This window comes from Trichoderma asperellum, chromosome 2 (genome assembly GCF_020647865.1).
Source record: "Trichoderma asperellum chromosome 2, complete sequence".
NCBI lineage: Eukaryota > Fungi > Ascomycota > Sordariomycetes > Hypocreales > Hypocreaceae > Trichoderma > Trichoderma asperellum.
In genome coordinates, this window is record NC_089416.1 from 883,237 (window position 1) to 907,556 (window position 24,320).

General features: G+C 49.1%; 5 protein-coding genes and 1 non-coding gene across 6 annotated transcripts; 4 read left to right on the forward strand and 2 right to left on the reverse strand.

Moving 5' to 3' along the window:
* The first annotated feature begins 138 nt into the window (after positions 1-138).
* TrAFT101_002602 (uncharacterized protein) lies at positions 139-3,366 on the forward strand. The gene is made up of 3 exons (XM_024909490.2): positions 139-1,239; positions 1,311-2,365; positions 2,424-3,366. The coding sequence occupies exons 1-3, from the start codon at positions 763-765 to the stop codon at positions 2,653-2,655; spliced, it is 1,764 nt and encodes a 587-aa protein (XP_024763721.1). The 5' UTR covers positions 139-762; the 3' UTR covers positions 2,656-3,366.
* Positions 3,367-3,987: 621 nt separating this feature from the next.
* On the reverse strand, positions 3,988-7,428 carry TrAFT101_002603 (uncharacterized protein). Its single transcript, XM_024904909.2, has 7 exons — positions 6,852-7,428; positions 6,546-6,668; positions 6,313-6,424; positions 6,041-6,245; positions 5,822-5,977; positions 5,298-5,749; positions 3,988-5,236 (listed from the first exon to the last, which is right to left on the reverse strand). The coding sequence occupies exons 1-7, from the start codon at positions 6,892-6,894 to the stop codon at positions 4,765-4,767; spliced, it is 1,563 nt and encodes a 520-aa protein (XP_024763722.1). The 5' UTR covers positions 6,895-7,428; the 3' UTR covers positions 3,988-4,764.
* Positions 7,429-14,036: 6,608 nt separating this feature from the next.
* TrAFT101_002604 (uncharacterized protein) lies at positions 14,037-14,456 on the forward strand (the record flags this gene model as incomplete). The annotated part of the gene is made up of 1 exon (XM_024909491.1): positions 14,037-14,456. One exon carries the CDS (start codon positions 14,037-14,039, stop codon positions 14,454-14,456), a length of 420 nt encoding a protein of 139 aa, XP_024763723.1.
* A 514-nt stretch (positions 14,457-14,970) lies between these two features.
* TrAFT101_002605 (putative secondary metabolism biosynthetic enzyme) lies at positions 14,971-15,759 on the forward strand (the record flags this gene model as incomplete). Its single annotated transcript, XM_024899406.1, has 1 exon — positions 14,971-15,759. One exon carries the CDS (start codon positions 14,971-14,973, stop codon positions 15,757-15,759), a length of 789 nt encoding a protein of 262 aa, XP_024763724.1.
* Positions 15,760-20,439: 4,680 nt separating this feature from the next.
* Positions 20,440-22,763, forward strand: INDA1_1 (Amino-acid permease inda1). The gene is made up of 4 exons (XM_024901743.2): positions 20,440-21,003; positions 21,064-21,121; positions 21,198-22,318; positions 22,375-22,763. Exons 1-4 carry the CDS (start codon positions 20,704-20,706, stop codon positions 22,633-22,635), a joined length of 1,740 nt encoding a protein of 579 aa, XP_024763727.1. The 5' UTR covers positions 20,440-20,703; the 3' UTR covers positions 22,636-22,763.
* Positions 22,764-23,198: 435 nt separating this feature from the next.
* On the reverse strand, positions 23,199-23,287 carry TrAFT101_002607. The gene has a single exon. It is a non-coding gene; the product is annotated as a tRNA-Pro (tRNA).
* Between the last annotated feature and the right edge of the window lie 1,033 nt (positions 23,288-24,320).

The following is a 24,320-nucleotide window of genomic DNA, read 5'->3' on the forward strand; positions in this document are numbered from 1 at the left end:
GCTAGCCAAACACCCCATTGGCGCACGCCAAGCGGGCTGAAGAGCCGGAGCCAGCGTCTGTAGCGCTCCCCGCCCTTCTGGCCGCTTACAAATGCATCAAGATTCCTCATGGAACTGCAAACATGCTATCGATCCGGCCATTTTGTCTGCCCATTCGTCCCCTCTCTGTTGCTGCACGAGGCCACAGTGCGCAGAGCCCCTTCGTGCCGCCGTCACGGCCTGTCTCTGCCAGCGCACGGAAGCGCCTAGAAGACCTTTTCTGACTCAGGCAGCAAAAAAAGTCGTCTGTCTTCCCTTACATCCGCGGGGCTCCACACTGGCTGCTAGAGCAAAACGATACCGTGCAGGGAGCGCTACCAACAAGTTTCTCGCATTCGCCTCCCAGCCATCACCTTCCGCCAACCAGCAACCATCATCAGCACGACATTGTCCTGGCCGCATCTCCTGCGACGCATTCCCAGGCAGCGTTTTTGCCGTCCATCTGCGTGTTCGTCCATCTGATATCTACTCGTATTGTCCCCTCCTGCTGCTCTGCTCTTGAGACTCCTGTCTGTCCCTGGACCTCTGGCGCCTAGCGTCTCGCATTTCAAATCATATCCCCGCCACCCGCGGCTACCGACTGGAACTGAGCGAGATTGCGCTGAAGGACTGACAGAGATTGGCGCTCTGGTCTGCAGTCCTCGTGGCAGCAATATCACCATTTGAACTGGATTTTGCTCTGCTTCTTTTCCCCTTCGATCTTTGTTCTGGACTCTTGTCGAAATGGCCACAACCGGTACTGGAGGTGGCTCGTCATTGCCACCAAATTTCTTCCTGACCCCGCAGCAACAGAACCTCCTCTTCACGGCTCTCAATGCGAACAAGCAGCAGCAATCGAATCTGAAGAGTGGACTTTCGTTGTCTCCCACTTCTTTCAAGCCAAACCCCCTTCAGAGCCTTGACAGCGCTGGGTTCCAGGAGAGCCCCTTCCTCGACAACTACGACTACGACTTTGATGACTCCGGTTTTGATTTCTCCTTTGCCAATGAGGCCGCCCAGGCCAACATGATTGGCGATGTGCCTGATAGCGCCATGAGCGCCAAATCTGATTCTACTGAGACCGAGAGCCCGGAAAAGAGAAGCCACCCAGATGACGAGGAAGACGATGCTAGTCCTGGCAATGAGTCAAAGAGACACGAGAGCTCTGACAAGGTGCCTAAGAAGCCTGGCCGTAAGCCGCTTACCTCGGAACCAACTTCAGTACGCTCAGTCCATTCCCGTTCCTATTAGAAACTGAAGAAGTCTGTTCACTAACAAAAATCTACTTGTAGAAGCGCAAGGCTCAAAACCGAGCCGCTCAGCGTGCTTTCAGAGAGAGAAAGGAGAAGCACCTCAAGGATCTTGAGACCAAGGTTGAGGAATTGGAGAAGGCATCAGAGGCTGCCAATCATGAAAACAGCATGCTTCGCGCTCAAGTCGAGCGAATCACTGCAGAGCTCAGCCATTACAAGCAGAGGATGTCGCTTGTGAACAACAAATCTACTCCACAGCAAGCTCGTGCCCAGCCCTTTGGCTCCGCAGCCGTCAGCAACATCAATGATGTGAGCTTCCAATTTGAGTTTCCCAAGTTTGGCACCCTCCCTGGACCGCCTGCCAAGACGCATCACAAGTCCATGTCGCAGCCCATTAGCCCTAGTTCCCAACATACAGCCAGCCCGGCGGCCAGCCAAAACAACATAGACCGTGTGGCGCAATTCTCCCAGCAGGCGGCGAGGAATGCGCAGTTCAAGGAAGATCTCGCCAAGTTTAGCACTGGAGGACCGTTCAGCTTGCACACTCCATCGATGAGCAGCTCTACTGCCACTGGATCAAGAGCCAGCGTGGACTCAGTCAACTACAGTGGAAACAATACCACGAGCTCGCCGTCGGCTTCCTCTCACTCTAATGTGGGTGCAAGCTCATCGTGTGGCACATCTCCTGAGCCTTTCACCCAGTCCCCCATGGGCTTCAAGCCTGTTGATACCCTGACTACCATTGGCGAGGAGCATCCGTCCATGTCTACTGTAGATGGGCCATTCTCCCAGTTCACTGGCCTTGATTTCAGCAATAACAGCTTCGACTGGCTTGTCCAGCAGAACAACGGCGGCCAGTTTGACCCCCAGCTGTTTGGCGATTATCGTGAACCACAAGAAAACGTCATGACTCATTCGACATTTGACGACTTGTTCAATGACTCACTTGAGGCCGATTTCTTCACTCCTTACAACATGGCTAACAGCCCGAACCAAAACCACAAGAAGCTGAATCTCATCGATGAGATCGATGCCAAGCAGAACGCGATTGACGATGAACCGAGAAAGGAGAACATGAGCTGTAATCAACTCTGGTATGTCATACATCACATGATCACAACAATGCAGTTATACTAATATTTTTCGTTACAGGGAAAGGCTACAGGCGTGCCCCAAGGCGCAAAATGGCGAGTTTGATCTGGATGGCTTGTGCTCAGAATTGACCAAGAAGGCCAAATGCTCTGGAAGCGGGCCCGTTGTTGCCGAGCAGGATTTCGACTCTATTCTCAAGAAGTACATGGGTAAAGAGGCGGCCGACTGCTCGGCTGAGAGCCTGGGCATATCTCTAGAGAAGACCAAGCCTGAGACATTGGTGATGCCATGATTTATCAGCAGTTTATGGCATTACACTGGGCGCATACTTGTACGTTTAAAAACCGATTTTCGGTCGAATAAAGAGGACACAAAGAATCCCTGGATTATGGCGTTTTGAGCAAACAGAAGGGCGTAGCCAAGGCCAGCGACCCTGGGCTTTTTCAAGCATTTGGATGGATATAGGACGAAAGGACAATCTCGTCGATTTTTGAAGCATTAATCATTTGGTGCATTTACTCCTATTTTTTTTTCTCTCTTGACATTTACGATTATGGACTGGTTGTTTTTATCTCTCTACTATGAATGATTATACTTTTTTTTTTATCTTGCATTGAAAAATCCTGGTCTTCAGCTTTTTTCTTGTATTGCAATATAGGCTACCTTTTCTCGGAAATCAATTTTGGGGATCAAATCACTCGTTCACGCAAGGCCGATTGGCCCTTGGATTATTTTTGCTGCTGCAGTTTTGTTTCAATATCTTTTAGGAATTACAGGTATATATATGCTGTGGATAGTGGGAAGAATGCTTACTATTTTTTACCTTGGGAACCTCATCTCTTTGCGCTTATGATAGATTCGTAACTGAGACGGCAGTTGTGAAACTCGGTTATACTACGACTAACCATGATGTGGAGAGGCAAGCTGCTCTAACAAAAGGCCATTGGAATAAACGTGCCATCTACATCATCCAGAAAATAAAGACATCAACTCTTTAGATTCTCACCATTCTCTCTCTCTCTCTTTCCGTGTTTGTCTCCCCTCTTCCTCAAAAACAATTAGCACCTCCCAATACGTACAATACTGAAAATCACGGCATTCCCCAACACGGGAAAACGCTTCACATCATTCATCCCATCCCCATCCCATGCATGTGGCGAATTTGTAGTGGAAGTTCCCCCCCGACTCAACCAGCTAGCTCGTTCTAGGCAACGGGCTCAAAACACAGTCTCTCTTCTTGCCCCCTTCTTTCTTTTAGTGGGTGGTGCCATTTGCTTTGATAACTAACTCTCGCGCGCGGGAAAAGCGGCGTATGTGTTCATTGACCCTTTTTTAAGGTTATCAAGCCAATGATTTTTTCCCCCTTATCTTTTACCCCGGAGTTTTCCTTTTTCTCGGGATTAATCTTGCTTATACATGATTGTCTGATCATTTTAGCCTAGTTTGGGCCGAGTCATGGGGTCTCACGAGTTCATGAGTGCCGAAGCAAAACAAGCCACTGCGTCATTATATCTCGTCACTATCGTACATAGTAGGACTGATTGATTGAGAATCACATTGACACTGCACTAGCATATGCGTCACGACAAACCTCGTTGGAATCCCCTGCGAAGATGTGTCATCACCAGCCATACCGTGCGACACGCCCGTGTATTTAGTTTGTTATGCATATATGTTATTTGTATCATAATTATGGCCAGCTACATAAAACTACACTCTGTCTGTCTATGTGATATTAGACCGAGCGAGTCCAAAAATAAGTTTGTTCATGGTGTGTACAACTACTGAATGATGCAGATAAACCATTTGATGTTTCCCGCTAAAAACCGCCTGCTTGTTTCTTCCCTGTGCCGCGTCTAAAGATATGCCAACGCCAAAAAAGCTCGAAGCAATGAAAAGTCGAAACGAGAGCAAAACAATTTGCTCTATCCAAGAAATAGGATAGTAAAAAAAATTGAAAAAGAGAGATGAAAAGATGAAAAGGGCCTGGGGATGTGCGTATGTAATTTCCCCTCAGAATGGAGAGTATATAGTACAATGAGATAGGTATCGACGATCGAAAAGGCATGCCGGGCGTCAGAGATATGAAAATGTCAAAGAGACGATATACGTATGCCTCCTTGGACGTTTCATAACAGACTCGAACCAGGTGAGGTGGAAAAAGGAAATGGAGGTGTACGTTCCGCTTGGTTGACATGGCCTGAGTGATTCTCATTCTCACGAGTATCCCAGGTCCAATCATGCAAGCCGGCCCGCATAGAATTCAGAATATCCGTCTTCCGTTAACTCCGTGTGAATCCGTTAGCCGTATCGCGTACTCGTTTTCGTCGTGGGTATCGCATCCGATTCGTTGTCCTAGATAGAAGCTGTCATGTCGCAATTACGCCGCAATCTCGACCCTTCAGCTAATGACCACTCTGGCCCCTTCTTTGCCCAAAACACCCCGTTCCTTGGGCCTGGGGCTGTTGTTTCTTCCCTTCTTGCTCTTCAAGAATCCAAACATACCGCCGGAGCTTTCGTTCTTGGATTCTGCGGCGGTATTGGCATCCTTGGGAAGAGTTGCGTCTTGACGAGCGAGCTCAGACCAGCTGCCTCCGCCGTCTAGTGTCAGCTGCACCCCGCCAGTAGGGCTGGTTACTCGCTTGCTCATTTGCGGTGATCGGGGTACGTATTGGGTTTGTCCAGGATATGCGGAGGACTGTGCTTGATTTGGATTTCCTCGCATATCGTTGCTGACGGTTGGTTCCACGGGAGGAAGGGGATATGTCACCGGCGGCTCATTTACCGCAGGCACGTGCGTAACTTCGTCTGTTGTAATGGCCTGAGGTTCCATTGAAGATGGATCTCCGTCTTCGCCTTGAGAAGCCGTAATTCTATTTCAGAGTTAGCATGAGATTGGCTGGTTTGGATGATAAGAGGTAATTGCGAGCTTACTTCTTGTAGGCTGCAATGGTATAGTCGAATGGGCGGAAATCCGTCTCAATCATTCTATACAGCTCATCTTCGCGGATTTCCTGGTCCGTAGCGTCTTCCTTTAATCGCTCTCTAGGTTTCTGTCGCCTTGCGCGAGCTTCCAGCGGCGCCTCTTCCAGCAGCAGCTCTTCCAAGTCGTAAGTTGCATCAAAGTTGGTCTTGTCCGATGAGGGAACGAAAATAGGCTCGATGCGTTTCTGCTCGAGCAAATCGAAGTTGATGGTTTTGAAGAAATCGTTGTAGATGAAGCTCTCCCATGTAGAACCAAGTCGGGCGTTGGGATTGGGCTCAAGAGCGGCACGGATAGCGTAAAGACATGTCAACGAGACGGGAGGTTGTGTGACGGGATACTTTGGCTGAGAAAATTGAACCTGTTGGCTGAGCGAAGATTCGCTGTTGCCCTCGAAAGGTCGCTGGAGCGAAGTTTAGCTATACTGCTTCTTCTCTTCTATTCGCAGGGAGAGATGGGCGAAGCATAGGCATACCTTGTTGTAAATACACTCATAGAACAAGACACCCAATGACCACCAATCGGCGCGGATATCGTATCCTTTGCCCGAATAGACTTCTGGGGCAAGGTAGGCCAATGTTCCGGATTTGCTAGTCATGATGCGCCCGGGAACAATGTCAGAGGCCACGTTCTAAGCAAAGAGTCAGTCAACTTATGCCACCTTCCATGATCTCACATCTTGGGAGGAGCCTACGAAATCGGTCAAATGGACATGCCCCTCGGCATCGAGAAGGACATTGTCTGGCTTGACGTCTCTGTGTATGATATTCTGGCTGTGGACATAGCGCAAAGCACAGCCCAGTTCGGCTATCCAGAATCGGACGGCTTCTTCGGTGAAGGTCTTTCTGGAGATGTGAAATCGCAAATCGCCACCGCTCATGAGATCGACCACGAGGTACCTTGTAGAAATGCTGTCAGTATATATCGTGGATTTGGGCAGCGCAGCACTTGGCGGGCGGAGCTCACATGTACTCGATATCCTGAAAGCTGTAGCGCAAGTTACAGATGAAGGGATGGTTGACATGCTCGAGCATTCGTCGCTCGCGAATGATATTTCGAACACTTTCAGACTTGACAACTATTTGAAAGAAAGCGATCAGTTAGCTATGCCATTTCTGGCCCTCTGCAGATTCAAGGGGCAAATGAGATATTGTGCTCAACAGCACGGTAGAGCGCTTGGTGGTTGCTTTTTTGCGCACCTTCATCTTTACGAATATATTTGAGCGCAAATGTCAGGTTGGTGTCTTTGCGCTCGACGATGCGGACCTTGCCAAAGGCGCCTCGGCCGACAACTCGTAGCAGGCGAAAGTGGTTGAGGTTGGCTATTTACAATTTCCTCGGTCAGCGCACTCGGTCACGAGAATGGAAATGGAGATGCGGCAGCCTTCTCTGGCCCTCTTGGGGGCGGCCAGCGACCTTTGCACCACGCGCCAGACACGTGGGAGCGGGCAAAAGGAGGGAGGGACGCTGTAGGCCGCGATTCGCTCGGGGGTTTTTGCACGTACCTTCGCCTGTCAGGTCGACGGGCTTTCCCTGGCCGTTGCCCATGATGAGGATCGAGGGAGGATTGGAGGGCGAGAAAGTGCAGCTGGTATCGTCAACGATGGCGAGAGGTCATGCTGTTCGCGGTTTGCGGGAGATGGCAGTCCAATGCTTGACTGGCAGTCCTTTTTTCAGCGGTGGCCGAGGAATCGGCTGGCCAGTGGGGGGGCGTTTTGGAGCACGCAGAGTCGTAAATGGGCAGACTAGCACGAGTGGGTAGGCGGCGAATTGACCGGATTCTGATAGTGGTGAAGCTGGCCGGAGGTCTGTTCTGGGGCCCCAGTGCCGGCTTGTTTCGCGGGTTGGCGGGCGTGCGCTTTCTCGAGGCGCAACGACGACGGCGGCAGCAACGATGATGATGATGATGCAGTTGAGAAGCAGCAGCAGCTGAGATGAAGAGGAAAGGAATCAAAAGGCGGACGCTGCGAGGACGAGGATGCGTGAGCGTGAGAGCAGAACAAGCCTGGTCTAGCCTAGGAGACGGCCAGGCAAGGGTGCAGGCAGAGGCCGATGATCAATGCTCGCCCCAGACTAGCCAGCAAGCCCGAAAAGATGCGGGAGATTTGATGGAACGGGGGTAGAACGTTAGTGGGTGAGGACGCCCTGTATTAGTGGAGATGCGCCGGCAGTAGAGGCAGCACAGAGCGCGGCCGCGGCGGCCGTGGCCAGCGAAGGGCCCTGGAGCCTCAGCAGGCGAGCGCTGTGGCAGCTGCAGCCTGCCCTGGTGCAGTGGTGCGGTGCAGGGACCCGTCCCCCCAAGAGGTACCCGACAGGTATCCATGATGTGGGCTCTAGCCAATGCTGCTGCGTCTGGGAGGGTTTCAGGGAAAGCAGCCAGAGCTTGAAGATTGCATACATGTACGTGTGCCATGTCGGCGTTGCTTGTGGCCGGCCTCTGAAATCCCAGGTACTGGGTACAGATAGATACCATACTCCTATACTACATGCGGCTGCTGCGGCAATTATTATTGGTACAGAAGCATTTATCTCGGAGCAGGCTGTTACTTGTGCCCAGCGATAAACCAGTGGATACTCGAGCACGGAGTCAATATGTGCGTCCCCGCCTGTAACATCTTCTGGTGGACATTTCACAGGGAGACTTGACGAGTCAATAAACTGGAGCAGAGCCCTTCGGCCGTTGCTTGATAGCACCCAGCATGTGCAGCAAGTCGATGCTAAGCCCAGATGCCATTAGCACCCCCATACTTGTACCTGATAGTCCCAGCAGACATGCATGGGTTCCGACATGACGCAAGGGAGATGAGCTGCAAAGCCACTGTCTTATCCTTTTTCTTTGTTGAAGCGGGCGAGATGGATGAATGCCAACAAGGCCGCAGCGTGCAGATACGGGAGTCGCAGGAAGTCTCACTTGCATAGATTTACAAGCACATACGACAAGTAGAGTAGCACAGAAGAATGGAAGCATTAATACATTGCCAGAACGAGCCGCACATGTAAGAGTAATAGTGGCGGTGTGTCGCATCCAGGGCCTGCTTTGGACGATACAGAGACCGCGGACAGGACAAGGGGAGCACAAAACAGCAGCTGCGAGAGCAAGCGAGGCGCACAATTGGCAGCAGGGAGCACCCGTGAGATCCGTTTTGTGCTGCCCATTTGCCATGGCAAGCTGGCCTGCTCACTCGCATGATATGACGGCAGCACTGGGCAGATCCATCCGACGGCGTGGACGCACATTGTTGGTTCCGATGGCTGGAAACATGGGGGAGAGGGGGAAAGGATCTGCTTCTGCTGCTGCTGCTGCTGCTTGTACTGTTTGAGCCTAGGTTCAGAGTATGATTCTGTTATTGCCTTGTGCCAAGAGTGATATATTGACTTTGAAACAGCATGCTCCGAAGAAGCTGCGCATAGTATTTGCGCCGGTGGCGGATAGCTTGGACACTATTGAGGTGAAATCGATTTAGACCGACCTCAGCTCGGCCATCCATCGAGTTCAAGCTCCTTAGCTTTATCAGGACCATCAAGTGACATAGATAAGGCCGCCTGGGGGATTGTGATTACCCAGGTACCTCCTAGGTATCTATTGAAACTGGCTGCACGTTTGAGTTGCAATTGATACAATATAGAGTCCATCTGAGAGTGCATGTAAATAGGCAGTACTAGATACCTACTAGTACCTCTAACGGCAGCAGCATTGATAGCGCTGCTTCAAGCGCTGCGACCACCAGTAACTCGAATAAGATGCAGGCACTAAGTATGCCTACTGCATCTATACCGCATCTATTTTTCTCTTCAAGCATCTTTTTATTTTACTCTCCTACCATACTCAGTGATGCTGTAAATGGAGTGATTTGCACCACACATGCATCTACTGTAAGTGACGGAGAGCTGATGGAGGGTTGGTGGAGACGAACTACTGCGCGTACCACGTTGCCAAGTTTGCTCGCCTCGACCCGCGAGTTCTGGAATGGCGTTGGAAGCTGCACACCTTTTTTTGCTCCCCTTGACCATGTCTCAGTTTCCCATGCCACATTCCCATGCCTCAAAAGCTCGATGAATCAACGTGCCACCCGCTAGCGGCTTGCTCAGCAAGCGCAAGCCCTACTTGATGATTTTTTGTCTCTTCTTTATGCTCGCCACCCGTGTGCATCGAAGAGAGACAGACGGGTCCCGGTGCCCTGTGGAGAGCCAAGCATGGGGCGCCGGTGAGAAGTGGTCGGCGAGTCCGGCGGATTCAGCGAGCTGACCAACGCTGAATGACTGCCAACATGATGGAACCCTTATTCGCAGAAGGCTCTTCTTAGTGATGGAGCCGGCTAGTCGTTTGGGGCCCCAGCGACGACCGGCTAGCAGCAGCAAGCTCGTGGTGCCTCGCATCCATTTGCTGTTCGCTTCGGAGCAGAGTTACTCAGAGCATCCTAGTGCGGTTCCCCGTCCATTGTTCCATAAGGCGTGAATATTCATGCCATTGCTACAAAAGACATCTTGACGCTGATTGCTGACCGTTGGGCGACGAGCAAAGTATGCACAGGCGCAGGCATTAACGTGAAACACGTGGGTGGGCAGCGGCTGAAGGGCTGAAGGGAGGGGCCGAAAGCCTTGGCTCGTTGGATGCCGGTTCGAGACTCTGACGAGTAGACAGCCTTGATGGATAGAGCTGCAAGCTGCCAACAAGCCGGTCAGCCAGATGGCTGGGGAGGGCGAGTGCCGTTGCGGCGCTACAGTACAGGGGAGCTGCATCTGTTTCGCTACGTCTGGAGTAGATGAAAGCGTGCGGCCTTCACAGTTGACAAGGAGCTAATCGTTTGCCATGCAGAGCAGCCCCAGGATTTCTCGGCATGTGGGCGCGGAGTAACTGCACATAGCGATAGCAGTGCGATGTCTCAACGTGATGCCACCTCGCTGTAGACACGCTACAGTGCAACATCAAATGCATTGCGCCGCTGGAACAACATCTCCGGACAATGGCGAGCTCGTGGCCAATCATATCGCGATGCAGCTTGCTCATCGTCCTTCTGGGGGCAGAACAGCTCTCCCTTGCGCGCGCTGGAAAACGCGGCGGGTGGGGGCTTGCCAGAGGATGTATGGACCTCCAATTACTCTAATTGAATATGCTTGCCAACGGGTTTGGAGTGCAGCCATGAAGCAGATCATATCTTCCTGAACCCTTTCATCTTACGAATCATTCGTCAATGCATGCAGATCAGACCTATTGGCTAATTGTTGCTTTGTACAGGCAGAGAAGTATTTGCTGCGACCTTTGTCAGTCAAGCAGCAGTCTATCTCCATATTCTGCTCCATCTGTGATACGTCCCTGCTATCTGCTACGCAGAGCATCGATCCGCCATCCGAAAAGAGGCACAAGCGGCAAGCAATAGCCGTCTGTTCCATCAGACCGTGCAGTTCAGCCCAAGCCACACGGCAACTTGCGTGTTCAGCACTGATGCAAACGCCTCGTCCGGAGTATTTCCCTGGCCTCGGTGCACGAAATCCATACAGTATGCACCACACTCCGTCTCCAGACACACTACTGCATACCCGTGTACATAGTATGAATACCAACGGGCTAGGGCCAGTAATACCCCATCAGCTGGCGTTTTGGTTCCCATCCCTGCTAGCCCACGTGTCACGCAGATCCGCGTTGCAAATACGCTGCTATCTGGAGCGTCACGAGATGCTCTCTCAAGCCCAGCGCCACACTAACGTCAGCTCTCTGGCGTTGATTTGCGCCTGCAGATGTTAAGCAGAGAGCCAATTCGCAACGCCCTTACATGGCAATCTGCCTCTATGCTGTTTCTGCCCCGTAACCCCCGGCAGGGCTTGCTGCTCCGTATTATTTCTTGATAATAATACTCGTGATATTCTGGCTGAGTCCTTCCTCGTAGCAAGGCGTATTGTTTTGGCTCCTGATTACTATTCTCACACATCTAGATGCCGATTATCTCGCTTTCTCTCTGCAGCTTCAAGTCGTGAATACGATAGCTCATTCATCGCTACAGCCCTATTTGGATTCTTCAGTAATGCGTGTTGTTTTTACGTACTTCACATATCATAGACGTAATAGAATCTACGCAGGATTCGTATGGGCTTGCTGAGGCGAAACCGTGCGTCAACTCACGCAGCCGTCGCTTCGTCGCATCCGAATTACGAGCTTCTGTAGCTTTGTAGCGTATATTCTCAGCGCGGCTGAGGAAGCTAACACCGCGAAGAAGGTAGGACGAAAATAGGACGAAAATAGGATCAATTGCCATCACAAATAGCCCATTGACATGTTTGCCCATGCCTACGTCCTCCTTGTTCCCGTAAAAGCGTGAGAATGGTGAGGTCAGATACTAATTGTACCTTTTTGGTAAGGGGGCCGACACCAAGGAGTGACAGTCTCCATACTTAGGACTCATTCGACAGCCTCACTAGCGGCGATTGATCATGGTAGACGGCGAACAGCACTCACTATCTCGATAACGAAATGCGTATCCTGCTTGGGACCAAGGACTTCAAATGATGCCACTTTGAGCCTTGTTGTGTCTTAGACCGTCTGGTCTTATCTGTCTGCTTGTGCTCTCACAATGCACAACATACCTACCCCTATTTCCCAGCCAGCCGTACTCCGTACAAAGTATACGGAGTAATTGTGAAGTGCGCCACTATCAAGGTGCCACTAATCAGCATGACTCGTATATCACATTCTGCGGGGAGGGTATGGCATAGATATGCCGGAGTCATATTAAACTGCCGTGTTTACGAAATGCTAGCCTTAAAATTCACATGCAATGTCGATAGATGTGTGATTTCTATAAGGCTCACCGCCGAAATAGGGACATTAGCCGGTTACTTGGCCGAAAGGAAGCAGGGAAGATGCAGCTGCATACGTCGTAGGCGAATCCGAAAGGCACACGGCCAAAGTATGTAAGAAGTAAGAGAGATAAGATGCTGACTAGGAGCTCGAAGAGTTAATGAGTACCGTGGCAACTGCCGGTTTTGGCTCTTTGGAGAAGTTCTCCCCTACAGGTGGTTATTTTGAAAAAGCTGCTGGGTACTGTGTTATAGCTGAAATCTCCCTCCTAGGACTCGTTGAAGAGAAAGGTCCAACAACTACGGTATATGCCTGGGGTTGGTTGAATTTGCCCCTTTCTTACCTATAATCTATTAGGCAATATCAGTACCAAACCACCCACTTCTTACATCGCCCGTCGTAGAGCAAATTACTGAGGTTATTGAAGCAATTATTGATACAAAATATTTTCAGAGCCTACAATGTGTTCATGCCTATAATGCGTTCATCATCCAAGCATAGTGGCGCGCAAGTCATCGCGACAGTTGGACTCTTGACCTATTTAATCCATCTCTGCGCATCTGTACAGTTGTGTTACATACACCAAGTCCTGAGACCGCCAGATTGGCCGGCAAATTTAACCACTGCTATGCAGCAAACTTCTCAGCATTGTTAACTCGTTAAAGAGGACAAGATACCCATCTCTCTAGCAAATGAAGGAGCTTTGTTTCTAGTTTCGAGTCCGAGCTCGCTCACAGACTTACTTGCGCATATTGTATATATATAGCATGTGTGTCAGCTCGCGCTTGGGGCAGATCGACATTTCCCGTCGACGAATCGCTCGGATAACTAGGTGGTCTGTTCGTCCACTGCCTGTATTACCGTCAGTGCTGCAGCTGCAGCCATCTGCAGGGTCCATCTGTATGCGACGCACACACGCGCGCACAGAGGAAACTTGTTTGTCTGTGCTGGCGGCACCCCCGAAACCCCCTATTACCCGTAACGGGGAGCTCCATTGCGACGGTACGGGAGAGCTTTTCTGCACTTCAATTGGATGTCATACGTGAAGGTTAGTATTACAGACGCTGCTGAACTTGGCAGCATTGACAGAAGTAGTAGTGTTACGTTATCTCGTCAAGGCCATCCAAGCAGAGCAGGCGGTCGTATAACAGTGTCGAAGACCTGCGTTATGTGATGATAAGTTCCTTCGTCAGCATGGCTTATGCGAAGTGACACTAATATTCATTATAGTCGCTGAGTTGCGCTCATCTCTGTGAGAACTGCAACAGCGCAAACAACAGTTCGGGCCCCTATTGGATGTTGTAGAGGGCTGAAGTTGCTTTGCTACACGTTACAATATCTACTGTATTAACCTGCTACCAAGAAAAGCAAGAAGCGAAGGCCTTTGATGTGTCGGTTACGAAGGATCATTTAAGCCAATTAGTGAGTTACATATAGCTAAATTTGGCATTTATACGCGATGAGCCAATACAGCGACCCTGTTCTCAAATCTCACATCCAGTAAGCAAGTTAGGTTATAAACTGCTATGACGGTTGAAGTAGCATGTTTGCCGATCACGCGTCTTTCCCAAGCGTCTTGCAGTATATGCGCTAAACGTCAGCGGATGGTCAATTCAAATATCACATGAGGAAATAGAGTCGTAGATACAGTTTATTTTGGAGAATCCCGGCCATGGCTTTGGACCCTTATCCAGCTGTTTTGTTGAAGGTTATGATGAATTTCCCAAGCCGTTCAATATACAGTACATCATGACGTCAACTTCAGCACGAGCTTCGCGAAGCGTCACTATGACCTCAAGCATTCAGCGACATGAAGAGAATAAATATGAAATGCAAAGAAGCCAATTGGACTCCATTTTGAACAGACATCAACATTGAACACTTGATTGCAACCGTCATGGCATCTACAGCTCGTCACATCACACAGCTTTCGCGACGCTGCACAGCGGGCATCCCCCGTCTATATCACGCCTCTGCTGCTCTTCGGCTCCCCTACAAGGACTCCCAAGATCGCGAATCCCTCAAGCCGAGATCCAACAATGGCACAAGGTCGGCTCGAGACGACGATGTCTCGGACCAGAAGGACGCCGCGTTCAACCCTCGCAAGACGGATCCGGAGTCGGAACTTGAGGCGGCTGGCCGAGGCAACGAAACGAACCCGCTGAGTGCGAGCGGTGCGAACCAGGAATTCAACAAGCCCATGGGAGAAGGAAAGTCTGCGCATGATACGGGTCCTGGCAAGGAGACCAGGAAAGGAGGGAGGAGTGGTGGAGGAAGTGCGCCGAAGAAGGGGAAGCCGCCGAAAGGTGATCTGTAGGGGTTGAAAGCATCATTCTATTGGGGTGGTATATGGTTTCACAGGACATTTTATGAGCTCGGATGAGGCATATCGGAGGCTGCAAAAAGGGAATCACACATGGAGATTTGAGCTTTGTATGGAGCATCTCGAATACGAGTTCCGAGCTCGGTATCGTCGTTTCTGATTAGCATCATTCTACATAACAGAAAAGGGCAACTCCGCAGAAAGGATCATGGTTAGGCAAATCATCGTGGACCTCTTTGGCCTTTATAAGTCAAGTCACATCTGATTAAGTTCCCGGTATCAACGTTACAGTCGCCTAGTCTCGGATAAAAGCATAGCTGAGAGGGGAGAAGGCGGGGTACTGCGGTAATCGAGCGATCGACATGCTATATAAGCTCATCATCTTGTCCGATCCCGGATATAAAGCGAATTGAAGTTGGGGAAATTTGTTAAATAAAAAGTCATCAATACAACAATCTATCAGCAAAGTAGGAAAAAAAGAGAGAGAGAAAAGAGAATCATTGTCATCATGACTGAAAGTCAAACCAAGTTCGCGTTATATCCCAGCCTTGACGACCGCACAGTCGTCATCACAGGCGGCGCGCAGGGTATTGGAGCTCAAATGGTCGAGCTATTCTCCCTGCAAGGCTCCCAGGTCATCTTCCTAGACGTCGTGGATGACCGTGCCGCGGGAGTAGTTCAACGGATGGTCGAATTGAACGTCAAGCACAAGCCCGTCTACCATCACTGCGATGTCATCAAGATTGACGAAGAGCTCAAGCCCACGGCGGCCAAGATTCTGGCACAGTTTCCAAAGATTGATGGACTGGTGAATAGTGCTGCGAGGGCCATGATGAAACCGACAATGGACATCACGACGCAGTGGTGGGACGAGAGCGTCGCGGTGAATCTGCGGCACCAGTTCTTCTTGACACAGGCCCTGATGCCGGGCTTACTTCTTGCCGCGGGCCATGCGTCCATCATCAATTTTGGAAGCATCAACTGGGCGGTCCCTGGGCTGGGCCAAGTGCCTTATACGACGAGCAAGGCCGCAGTGGTGGGGCTGACGCGGACGCTGGCGCATGAGTTTGGTCCACAGGGCATCAGGATAAACAGCATCATGCCGGGATCGATCGCAACAGAGAGGGAGATCAAAGAGGTGCTGACGCCGGAGTATAAGGAGAACCTCTTCAAGAGTCAAGCTATTCAGAGACTGATTCAGCCGGTGGAGGTGGCGAGATTGGCGCTGTGGTTGATTGCGGATGATAGTGCGGCAGTAGTGAGCCAGAGCATCAGAATCGACGCCGGATGGACATGAGAAAGCTGTTTATAGAATGCATGTGGATTTTAGATGACTAATGGCTATAAGCAGAATGATATTTATAGAAGGTGTCAATAAGATTCCTGATGTAGACGATGTGATTCGGTTTAGAAAATAGTTATATGCCCCAAGTATTCGCTCTCATAGTTCATCACGGTATACCGAATTGTCAGATTAAAAACCGGCTACGCCTTTCTACTGGAGCCAACAGCATCCATTCGCCTTGCCAAAGTTTCTGCCGCTTTTTTTACTGCATCATCCACTAGTTGCGTAAATGGAATCTTGTTGACTTTCTGTTCCAAATGCGCATAGTATCCCGCGAGGATATCCTGGTTAATGTTATATCCGTACGACAGCCTAAATAAGTCATTGAAGCAATGACTCGGTATCCAAACCAAAGGAGACGAAGTTATGACTGGCTAGTCATATGCCTAATCTGGCTACCAGTTATGGCATTGGCTAGATTACTGCTCGATGGTGAATGAAGATCTTGAGAAAAGCTGAACATTGTGAATTCGCTAACATATCGTAGATGGATAATATTCCTGATATATGCTTGCCTCTTCCATGAAGGGAGGGCAAATAGTATTACCTAGTTCATCAATAGATATAGCCTTTGGGAGATTTAAAAATGATCTGAAAGACGTAAAAAGATTTATATATAAAGAGCTGACTTCGCACATTGGAAAAGCTAATGCAAGGTTGATAGTAGAGAGCTAAGTAATATTATCTGCTATAAATAAAGGCCTCGGGGAGAGTTAAAAATGCTGTGAACATAGCGCCACCAAGCCTCGTTATAGGTATTTCTAGCACAGGAGCTGAATACATGTAGGTGGCCAGTGACCTGCTCCGCTGTGTTCATCCCATTCCACAGCACTATTAACCATCCATAAGGCCATTAATTATAGCAGATAATGATACTTACTTGATTCGCTGCTAACAACTTCCAATGTTATTTTCCCTGTAGTCTCCAAGTTCAAATAATAAAGCTATCTGGTGCCTGAGAAAGATGTTATGTAATAGGAGAATACCTTTCGAGATCTAGAACAATGTCCCGAGGCCCATAGTCCCGATGAACATTGCCAAACGCTGGTGCAATCAAGTTTACTTCTGCATCCACAAATTGCTGCGCCTCCTCAGTAGTCGTCATGAGCCCAGCCAAGCCAAGCGTCTTCCTGGCTCTGCCTCCATTACCTTGCTGTGACCACGACAATATGCAGCTAGCTCCTTTGTCTTGGCGAGATTTTCTGATGCGACATATCTATCATGATAGGGTCGAACGACAGCAAGCACGCCTGCTTAACCATATCTTCATCTTGGCAGTGATCGAGATGCACTGCCACAGGGATAGAGGCTTGGCGTGCGGCCTGGGCGGCGGCATGGACTAGGATGCCGTTGGAGGACGGGATGGTCCAGGGGAAGAGTTGGATGATGAGAGGTAATTTTCGCCTCTCTGCTACTTTGACCGAGCCCCAGCGCTTGTTCTAAATTGTATCTATCAACCATGATGAAAGAAGGAGTTTTAGAAGTTTTAGATACAGTATCCTCATTGGATGGAATTGGTTGTAACGTGTTATGTATGGCATTAAGCTTACCCAACACCAGCGAGGACGCTATACTTGCCTTGGTCAATCGCTCGCAAACTGTGCAGGGTTGCATTGTCCTCTAACCGGCCCAGCCCCATCGTAACCATAATACGAAGCCAAGATTGTATGTTGTTTCCTCTTCTAATACACTAAACGAGAGCTATATTGTCGTTGCAGTCATATTTACAGTGTCTCATACGGCGTAACCTTCCCCTCATTCATCAACCGAGTCTGCGGACCTCCAGGTCTCCGCAAATCCGGCCCGGCGTCGATTTGCGACCGGGGCCGGTCTTCCTAAACAGGCAACTGAGCTCGACATTTGGAAAGTAAGAGACTTTCGCTTATTATATATATAGACCTGTTAAACTATCAGTTTGGCTGAACACCTTTTACTATAAAATGGATGCAAGGTTGTTGAGTCGACTAAGATAACCCGCAAGTTTCTTGAGCTGTGGGCGACAGATGAGCCACGCCGCCCTTGGCAGATGCGATTGCTCTGTAGCTGAAGTTGACCCACTTGTTCATCCTGGCTTTGCGCAACCTTTGTGCAGGTGACTTTGCGGTTCATAAATGACTCCCCTTTATTTGTCTAGAGAACAATTCCATTGCAAGTAGCTAGAGTGCAATTCAAGAGGCAAAGTCTGACCATTTGGTGAGGCGGTCCAATTTCTCCCAGGCGCCTACATCCTCAGCATATCCCGCTGCTCTACAATATTGAACCCTGCAGAACGAGCAATACGAATGATTCGGCTATTACAAATAGTTAAGGAGCCGGGACATCCGAGGCTATAGCTCCGAGATGCAGCTGAAGATGTGGAGATGGTAAGATGCATTTATGGGCGTCTGGTTCATAATCATGTCAACGAGGATCTCATGATTCGACACACCTGGTTGGACATGGGCTATTATTTAGCCGACACTATTAAAACAAGGTACATGGTAGAAGAGAGGTCAATGCCATAGCTTAAAAAATGTAAGAAGTATTACGTTTGTGACGGGGTCGTGCTTTGGAACTAGTTATTGGTCCATCAGCATCTAGACAGATACTAAATTAGAGAGTAAACAATTGCCGATGATATTGCTCCATAATGGTTTCCTGATTCTTAGAAGATACTTGTACGACAGTGGTCTAAAATCCGCTGCGCTCGAGAGAAAATATAGATCGGCTTGCGGTTGTTATCCATTTGTAGCTTCAGATAAAGAGCAAGCCATCTGCTTAAAGTAGTTTTATACCAGAGTATTCACAAGGCTTCTCTGCCTTTGAGAGCCGTATCTAAATTTTCTCAAAACATCGCATTTATTCTTCATATATTCGTTGCAATCAATTTGATGCTTACTGAAACAAGTTGTTCGATCTCACGCAATCAACTCTCAGACCGAGATACCTTCAGCACCTGAACTAATCCCCAAAGTCAGAGCCCACCATTGTTTATTGACATCACGCCCTGCGGTGAACAAGTCAAATCATAAAACGAAGCTATCGATATGAAGCCATCTGCCTTTGATCGAGAGCCAAAAGCCGTCACGCACAAACCAATCACCTGGAGGCCGCCATAAACGTGGCGCCATGTCCATCGGTAAATCATCCGCTGCTGACAAAGGCCAAAAGCCACCCGACGGTTTGCGCACTTGCACCTTATAAGCACGATCAGCACGAATTTTGGGGCCTGGCGGAATCAAGTCCGGCCTTTTAACGATGGCCAGCATCGGCAATCTTGCAAAGGATGAACAGCAGGTTACGAAGGACTTGTTTGGTGCCCGCCTTCACGGCGGAGTCTGGGGCATGTCGGGGAAGCGGGCCAACCTGTTTTGGGGGCTCTTGGGGACATGACTCGCGGCAAGGATTTAAAGCGGGTAGCGGCTCTTGGCATTTTTCTTCTTCTTTTTGGCTTCTAGCGAGAGAGAGGAATAACTTTAATCAAGCCATTTTGCTTGGCTTTTTCGCCTCGTCAAGCCGTTGGGCGGCAACATGCAGCTGCATAAGATTGGATGATGCTCTTGTGGCACTGAGTCGGGACTGGGATTAGGTGCATGCGGCTGAGCTTTTTCTTGTCTTTTTCCTTCCGCATATGGTCATTGTGAAGCATTTAGCTCACTGGATATACCACTAGCCTTTCGTCCATATAATTTCACTTTGATAATGATACGAGAATGCTTTGAGAGCTTGGATTGCAACATAATCTTTGATAGAGACTTCAACACAGACACAAGATCCGGGGTAAGCCCGCCAAGAGACTGCATCCCGTTTTCCCCAAAGTTGTTACGTTTTTCTTTCATTTTTTTACTCATAGAATCAAGTTCCCCGCGAGGTATCATCTGAGGAGATCCGTGTCTTCAAACCCCCCCCCATGGAAAAATATAGCCATCACCAAACCAAGTGGGGGGGAGGCATAAGAGTCAGAAAAATGGAAACCCACCAAAACTCTCTTGCACCGCCAATACAAAGCCTGCTTTTGAGAAAACAAGCGCCGTATTGTATGAGAAAACTTGTTCCCAGCATCTCAGCAACCCTGTCTTTAGCTTAGCAATTACCTAAGAGCAGCCCACGGACTGGGCCAGCCACCCTACTAAGAGTGGGCTTCGTCGTTTGCGCCCTACACATCTCCCGGGATTAGCAACGGTCCATCTGGGTCCTGGATGGAACCCTCGCCATGGAGCCTCGCGCGGACTGTGCCTTGGCGGCCAACGAACCGTCGTAAATGGTGGATACAGACGCCTTGCCTCTCATACGAACAAGAACTGCCTCAGAAATAAGACGGGCGTCTTGGCTAGCGGCAGTACATAGCTTAAAGCTGTGGTTTATACTGTTTTTGTATGTTATGGGGAGAACCGTTCCATGTCCAGGCCCCATAATCCGGCGCAGGGTCTCGCGAAATGGGATCACTTTTACACAAGCTTTCTGGCTCTTGCTCTCCGGTCCCGGCTATCGCAGAGCTTTTTGCCCACTGACTCAGGTATCCGCTTTGTCTGATTATCGAGCTGTTGGGCCAGGATTGTTGTGTAACATCGGAGAGGGCTGTTAGTGTTGCAGCATCACCACAAAATTATAAAGTGGTGTTGGCTCCCGGTTCCCTCTATTTTACCCTTCCTTCTGCTCCCCTTGTTTAGGCTGTATAATCGAATGCTTCTAGAAATATTCTAGGCCTACCCACCCTTGCATAAGACATACATAACCGTAGTATAGTACGGGAAAGGCTGCTTCTAACTCGCGGCGCCGAAAGATCCAAGTGCCGCCGCCGCCAATTACAGCCCACGCTACGGAACTTTTTTTGGTACTTATACCCCAAATTCTCCAAAAAGAGAGACAAAGGAGTGCAGCAGAGAAAGAAAGAAAAAAAAAAAAAACACATACAAAATGTCCCGGCGAGCAAGCTCGGGCGACACGCCGGAGGAGAAGGGCAATTATGGCCAAGAATCCAAAGCCGTGCTGGACACTGCGGTGGTGCCTCAGTCAGACTATGTGAATGATTACGATGAGGAGGATTTTTGGACCAGAAATGGACTCAACGCAAAATCCTTCCAGAAGAAGCACTATGGCCTGGGGTTGGTGGAGTTGGACCGAGCGATGAAGACTCGACACTTACAGATGATTGCCATCGGAGGCTCTATCGGTGCCGGTTTCTTTGTTGGCTCTGGTGGTGCGCTGGCCAAAGGTGTAAGTTACAACTTAATTATTCAGAGAAAAAGGAATCGGAGATGCTCACATGTTGTTTAGGGCCCCGCTTCTGTTCTTATCTGCTTCCTTGTCGTCGGCTTCATGGTCTTCAATGTCGGTAAGTGTTAGACCATTTTACTCCCTGCAAACAATACTTTTTTTTTACCGACTTTCATGCTTATACATTCGAATAGTATATGCTCTTGGTGAACTTGCCATCATGTATCCCGTTTCCGGAGGTTTCTACACCTATGCAACCCGCTTCATCGACCCCTCATTCGGTTTCGCCGTCGGTTGGAATTACTTCTTCCTCTGGTTCATCGTCTTACCGCTCGAATTAACAGTCTGCTCCCTCGTTATACAATATTGGAACCAAGACATCAGTGTTGGCGTATGGATTACCATCTTCTGGGTCGCCATTATTCTGATTAACATCTTCGGAAGCATTGGTTATGCCGAGGAAGAGTTCTGGTCCTCGGTTATCAAGCTCGCCGCCACTGTCGTCTTCATGATCATCTGCTTCGTGCTTGTCCTTGGCGGTGGTCCTTCGAGCGGCAAATACAGCGAATATGTGGGAGCTCATTACTGGCACAACCCGGGTGCCTTCCGCAATGGCTTCCGAGGATTCTGCTCCGTCTTTGTCACTGCGGCTTTCTCCTTCACCGGCACCGAGCTTGTCGGTCTCGCCGCAGCCGAGAGTCGCAATCCGGTCAAGTCACTGCCCAGCTCCATCAAGCAGGTGTTTTGGCGAATCACGTTGTTCTACGTGCTTGGTCTCTTCTTTGTCGGTCTTTTGATTCCCTCGGATGACCCCAGACTCCTCTCTAGTGCCGCTTATACCGATGTCAAGGCCTCGCCTTTCGTTCTCGTTGGTCTTTATGCCGGACTGAATGGTTTTGACCACTTCATGAACGCAGTCATCCTCATTTCTGTCATTTCCATTGGAGTTTCTAGTGTTTACGGCGGTTCACGCACTCTAACTGCCATGGCGCAGCAGGGATATGCCCCCAAGCTCTTTACCTACATTGATCGCTCCGGCCGTTGTCTTCCCTCTACTATCGTCATGCTTCTTACTGGAGCCCTCGCCTACATCAACCTGAACGCCTCAGGACCTACTGTTTTCAACTGGCTGCAGGCCCTTTCTGGTCTTGCTGTTCTCTTCGCTTGGGCTGCCATCTGCCTGGCTCATATTCGTTTCCGCGCGGCATGGAAACATCACGGACACTCTCTTGATGAAATCCCATTCAAAGCCATTTTTGGCGTCACCGGTTCTTGGATCGGACTGTTCATCTGCTTTATCGTCTTCGCTGCTCAGGTATGTTTCGCCCTGGTTTCAGTATACATTCCAATTGAGGCTAACCAAATTTCCAGTTCTTCACTGCTATTGCACCCCCTGGACAGCACGCTCTTAATGACGTCGAGGGCTTCTTCCAGTCATACCTTGCTTTTCCCATCGTCATTGCCTTCTGGGTAGCTGGATATATCTGGAAGCGCACTGGTTGGCTGAAGCTTGACCAGATCGATGTTGATACTGGCCGCCGTGACCTGAACTGGGATGAGATCCGCGCGTATCGCGAGCATATCGCTACCTTGCCTTCGTGGAAACGCCTCTATTATCATCTATTCCAGTAATGGATGCCGTAATAGCTGCCTCAGGAAAAAGTGGCTGTAACATGCTTCTCAGTTTCAAGTTTGATTAGAATAAATTAATCTATGTACATATAATTTAATAATTGCAATAACAAGAGCTCTAAAGCCTGCCTCTCTCTCTTTCTATCGCGTATTAAATGTATGAGTTTACTTGATTCGCAGTAGCCGCTTGCATCAAATCCTTCGATTGTAGTCGGCGAAAGGCTAAGCGCTACTAATCTACAAACACCTTCAGAAACGCCTATTAATTTCTTCATAACCCACGAACCATCTACGAAATTATTGATAAATTGATGTGTCAGGTATGAAGTGATAATGCAATGCGTAAAAAAAAAGAGACACTGGTGCTCTTTTCTTGTAAGCAGAAATTGCGAGAAGTACAAGCAAAAATTTGGCAGTTTGCAGAAAAAGTATACTAAGTAAGTACTATAAAGTAAGTACCTAAGTAGGCAGTAAGTAATGCTACTAGTACTTTTCTACCAACATGAATTATTTCCAATAATGATGCAAAAAAGAAACATCTCCAAGATAAACTCTTGAACAACGGGTCTGGCCGGGGATTGAACCCGGGACCTCTCGCAGAACGACTTGGGGTTTTCCCTAAGCGAGAATCATACCACTAGACCACCAGACCTATCTGTTTCTTGAAATTTTCGGGGCGTAATTCATTCATGAACACAGCAGAATTCTGCACAATGCAGACGGTGGATCGTAGATCTTGATTGTGGATGCGTGTGGATGTAGAGCTTGACTCAAGCATGGGAAAAAAAATCTTCAAAGAATAGCAAAAGCTTTGGAGCGGTATCGGAGCAGACCGCGGTGGGGACCGTGCTCGGAGCACATGCATCACGGAGTCGTCCGTATCGGAAGCTGGTTTGGTTACATTGCTCCGTATTATGCGCCGAGAGTGGATGGAAAATCTCACCATGAAGATTCTTTGTCGAATACGACCCCTGGAGACGGGAAATCACTAGTTGTTGTGAACTGCGAATTTGAGAAAAAAGAGTATGTGGCTCTATCAACTACATGGGAAATCCATAGTTGCTTTGGCACACATGCTCTCAAACTACATGTACATGTTATTAACTGAACTGGCAATACGAGTTTACAGGTCTCAACACTCAGACAATGGAGCTGATGCCCATGTTCTTTTCATTTACTAAATCAACCACTAAACTAGCTGCATGACACATGCTAGCTTCTTGTCTTGTTTTTTTAGAAGCCGTCAAAATAGGTCCCTGTCTTGTCTAATTTCCACACGCCGCCGCCGTCGACGCCTTCGCCTGAGACGCTACGCTAGCATCATGGCAATCCCGCCAACCATCTCATCACACGAAACTAGTACGCAAATCTTAGCCTCAACACCTTCATATTAATTTTTAAACAGCTTCTTCTCAGAACTGTCATACAGCGTGAGGGTGGAGTGCTCCTAGTGCAGTCCTTCGGGCAACGCCGCTGTACCCTTGCCAGGGTGACGATCATGTCATCGGATATAGTAGCCTCATAGAGCGCGGATGGCCTAGTGGTCTAACTCCCAAGGTGTAGACAGTCTCATTCTTGTCATGGACGTGGTATTCATTTTCCATCATAACTTGGTGTATATGTTTCTCACTGTTCGCACTCTTATCAAGAAAGCAATGTCATGGAATATGATACTGATCGCTTCC

Coding starts and splice junctions, on each gene's coding strand:
- TrAFT101_002602 (XM_024909490.2), top strand. CDS start 763: ATGGCCACAACCGGTACTGGAGGTGGCTCGTCATTGCCACCAAATTTC. Junction 1,240..1,310: donor TTACCTCGGAACCAACTTCA/GTACGCTCAGTC, acceptor ATCTACTTGTAG/AAGCGCAAGGCTCAAAACCG. Junction 2,366..2,423: donor ATGAGCTGTAATCAACTCTG/GTATGTCATACA, acceptor TTTTCGTTACAG/GGAAAGGCTACAGGCGTGCC.
- TrAFT101_002603 (XM_024904909.2), bottom strand. CDS start 6,894: ATGGGCAACGGCCAGGGAAAGCCCGTCGACCTGACAGGCGAAG. Junction 6,669..6,851: donor CGTCGACCTGACAGGCGAAG/GTACGTGCAAAA, acceptor AATTGTAAATAG/CCAACCTCAACCACTTTCGC. Junction 5,237..5,297: donor ACCATTGCAGCCTACAAGAA/GTAAGCTCGCAA, acceptor ACTCTGAAATAG/AATTACGGCTTCTCAAGGCG.
- INDA1_1 (XM_024901743.2), top strand. CDS start 20,704: ATGTCCCGGCGAGCAAGCTCGGGCGACACGCCGGAGGAGAAGGGCAAT. Junction 21,122..21,197: donor CTTCATGGTCTTCAATGTCG/GTAAGTGTTAGA, acceptor ACATTCGAATAG/TATATGCTCTTGGTGAACTT. Junction 22,319..22,374: donor TTATCGTCTTCGCTGCTCAG/GTATGTTTCGCC, acceptor CCAAATTTCCAG/TTCTTCACTGCTATTGCACC.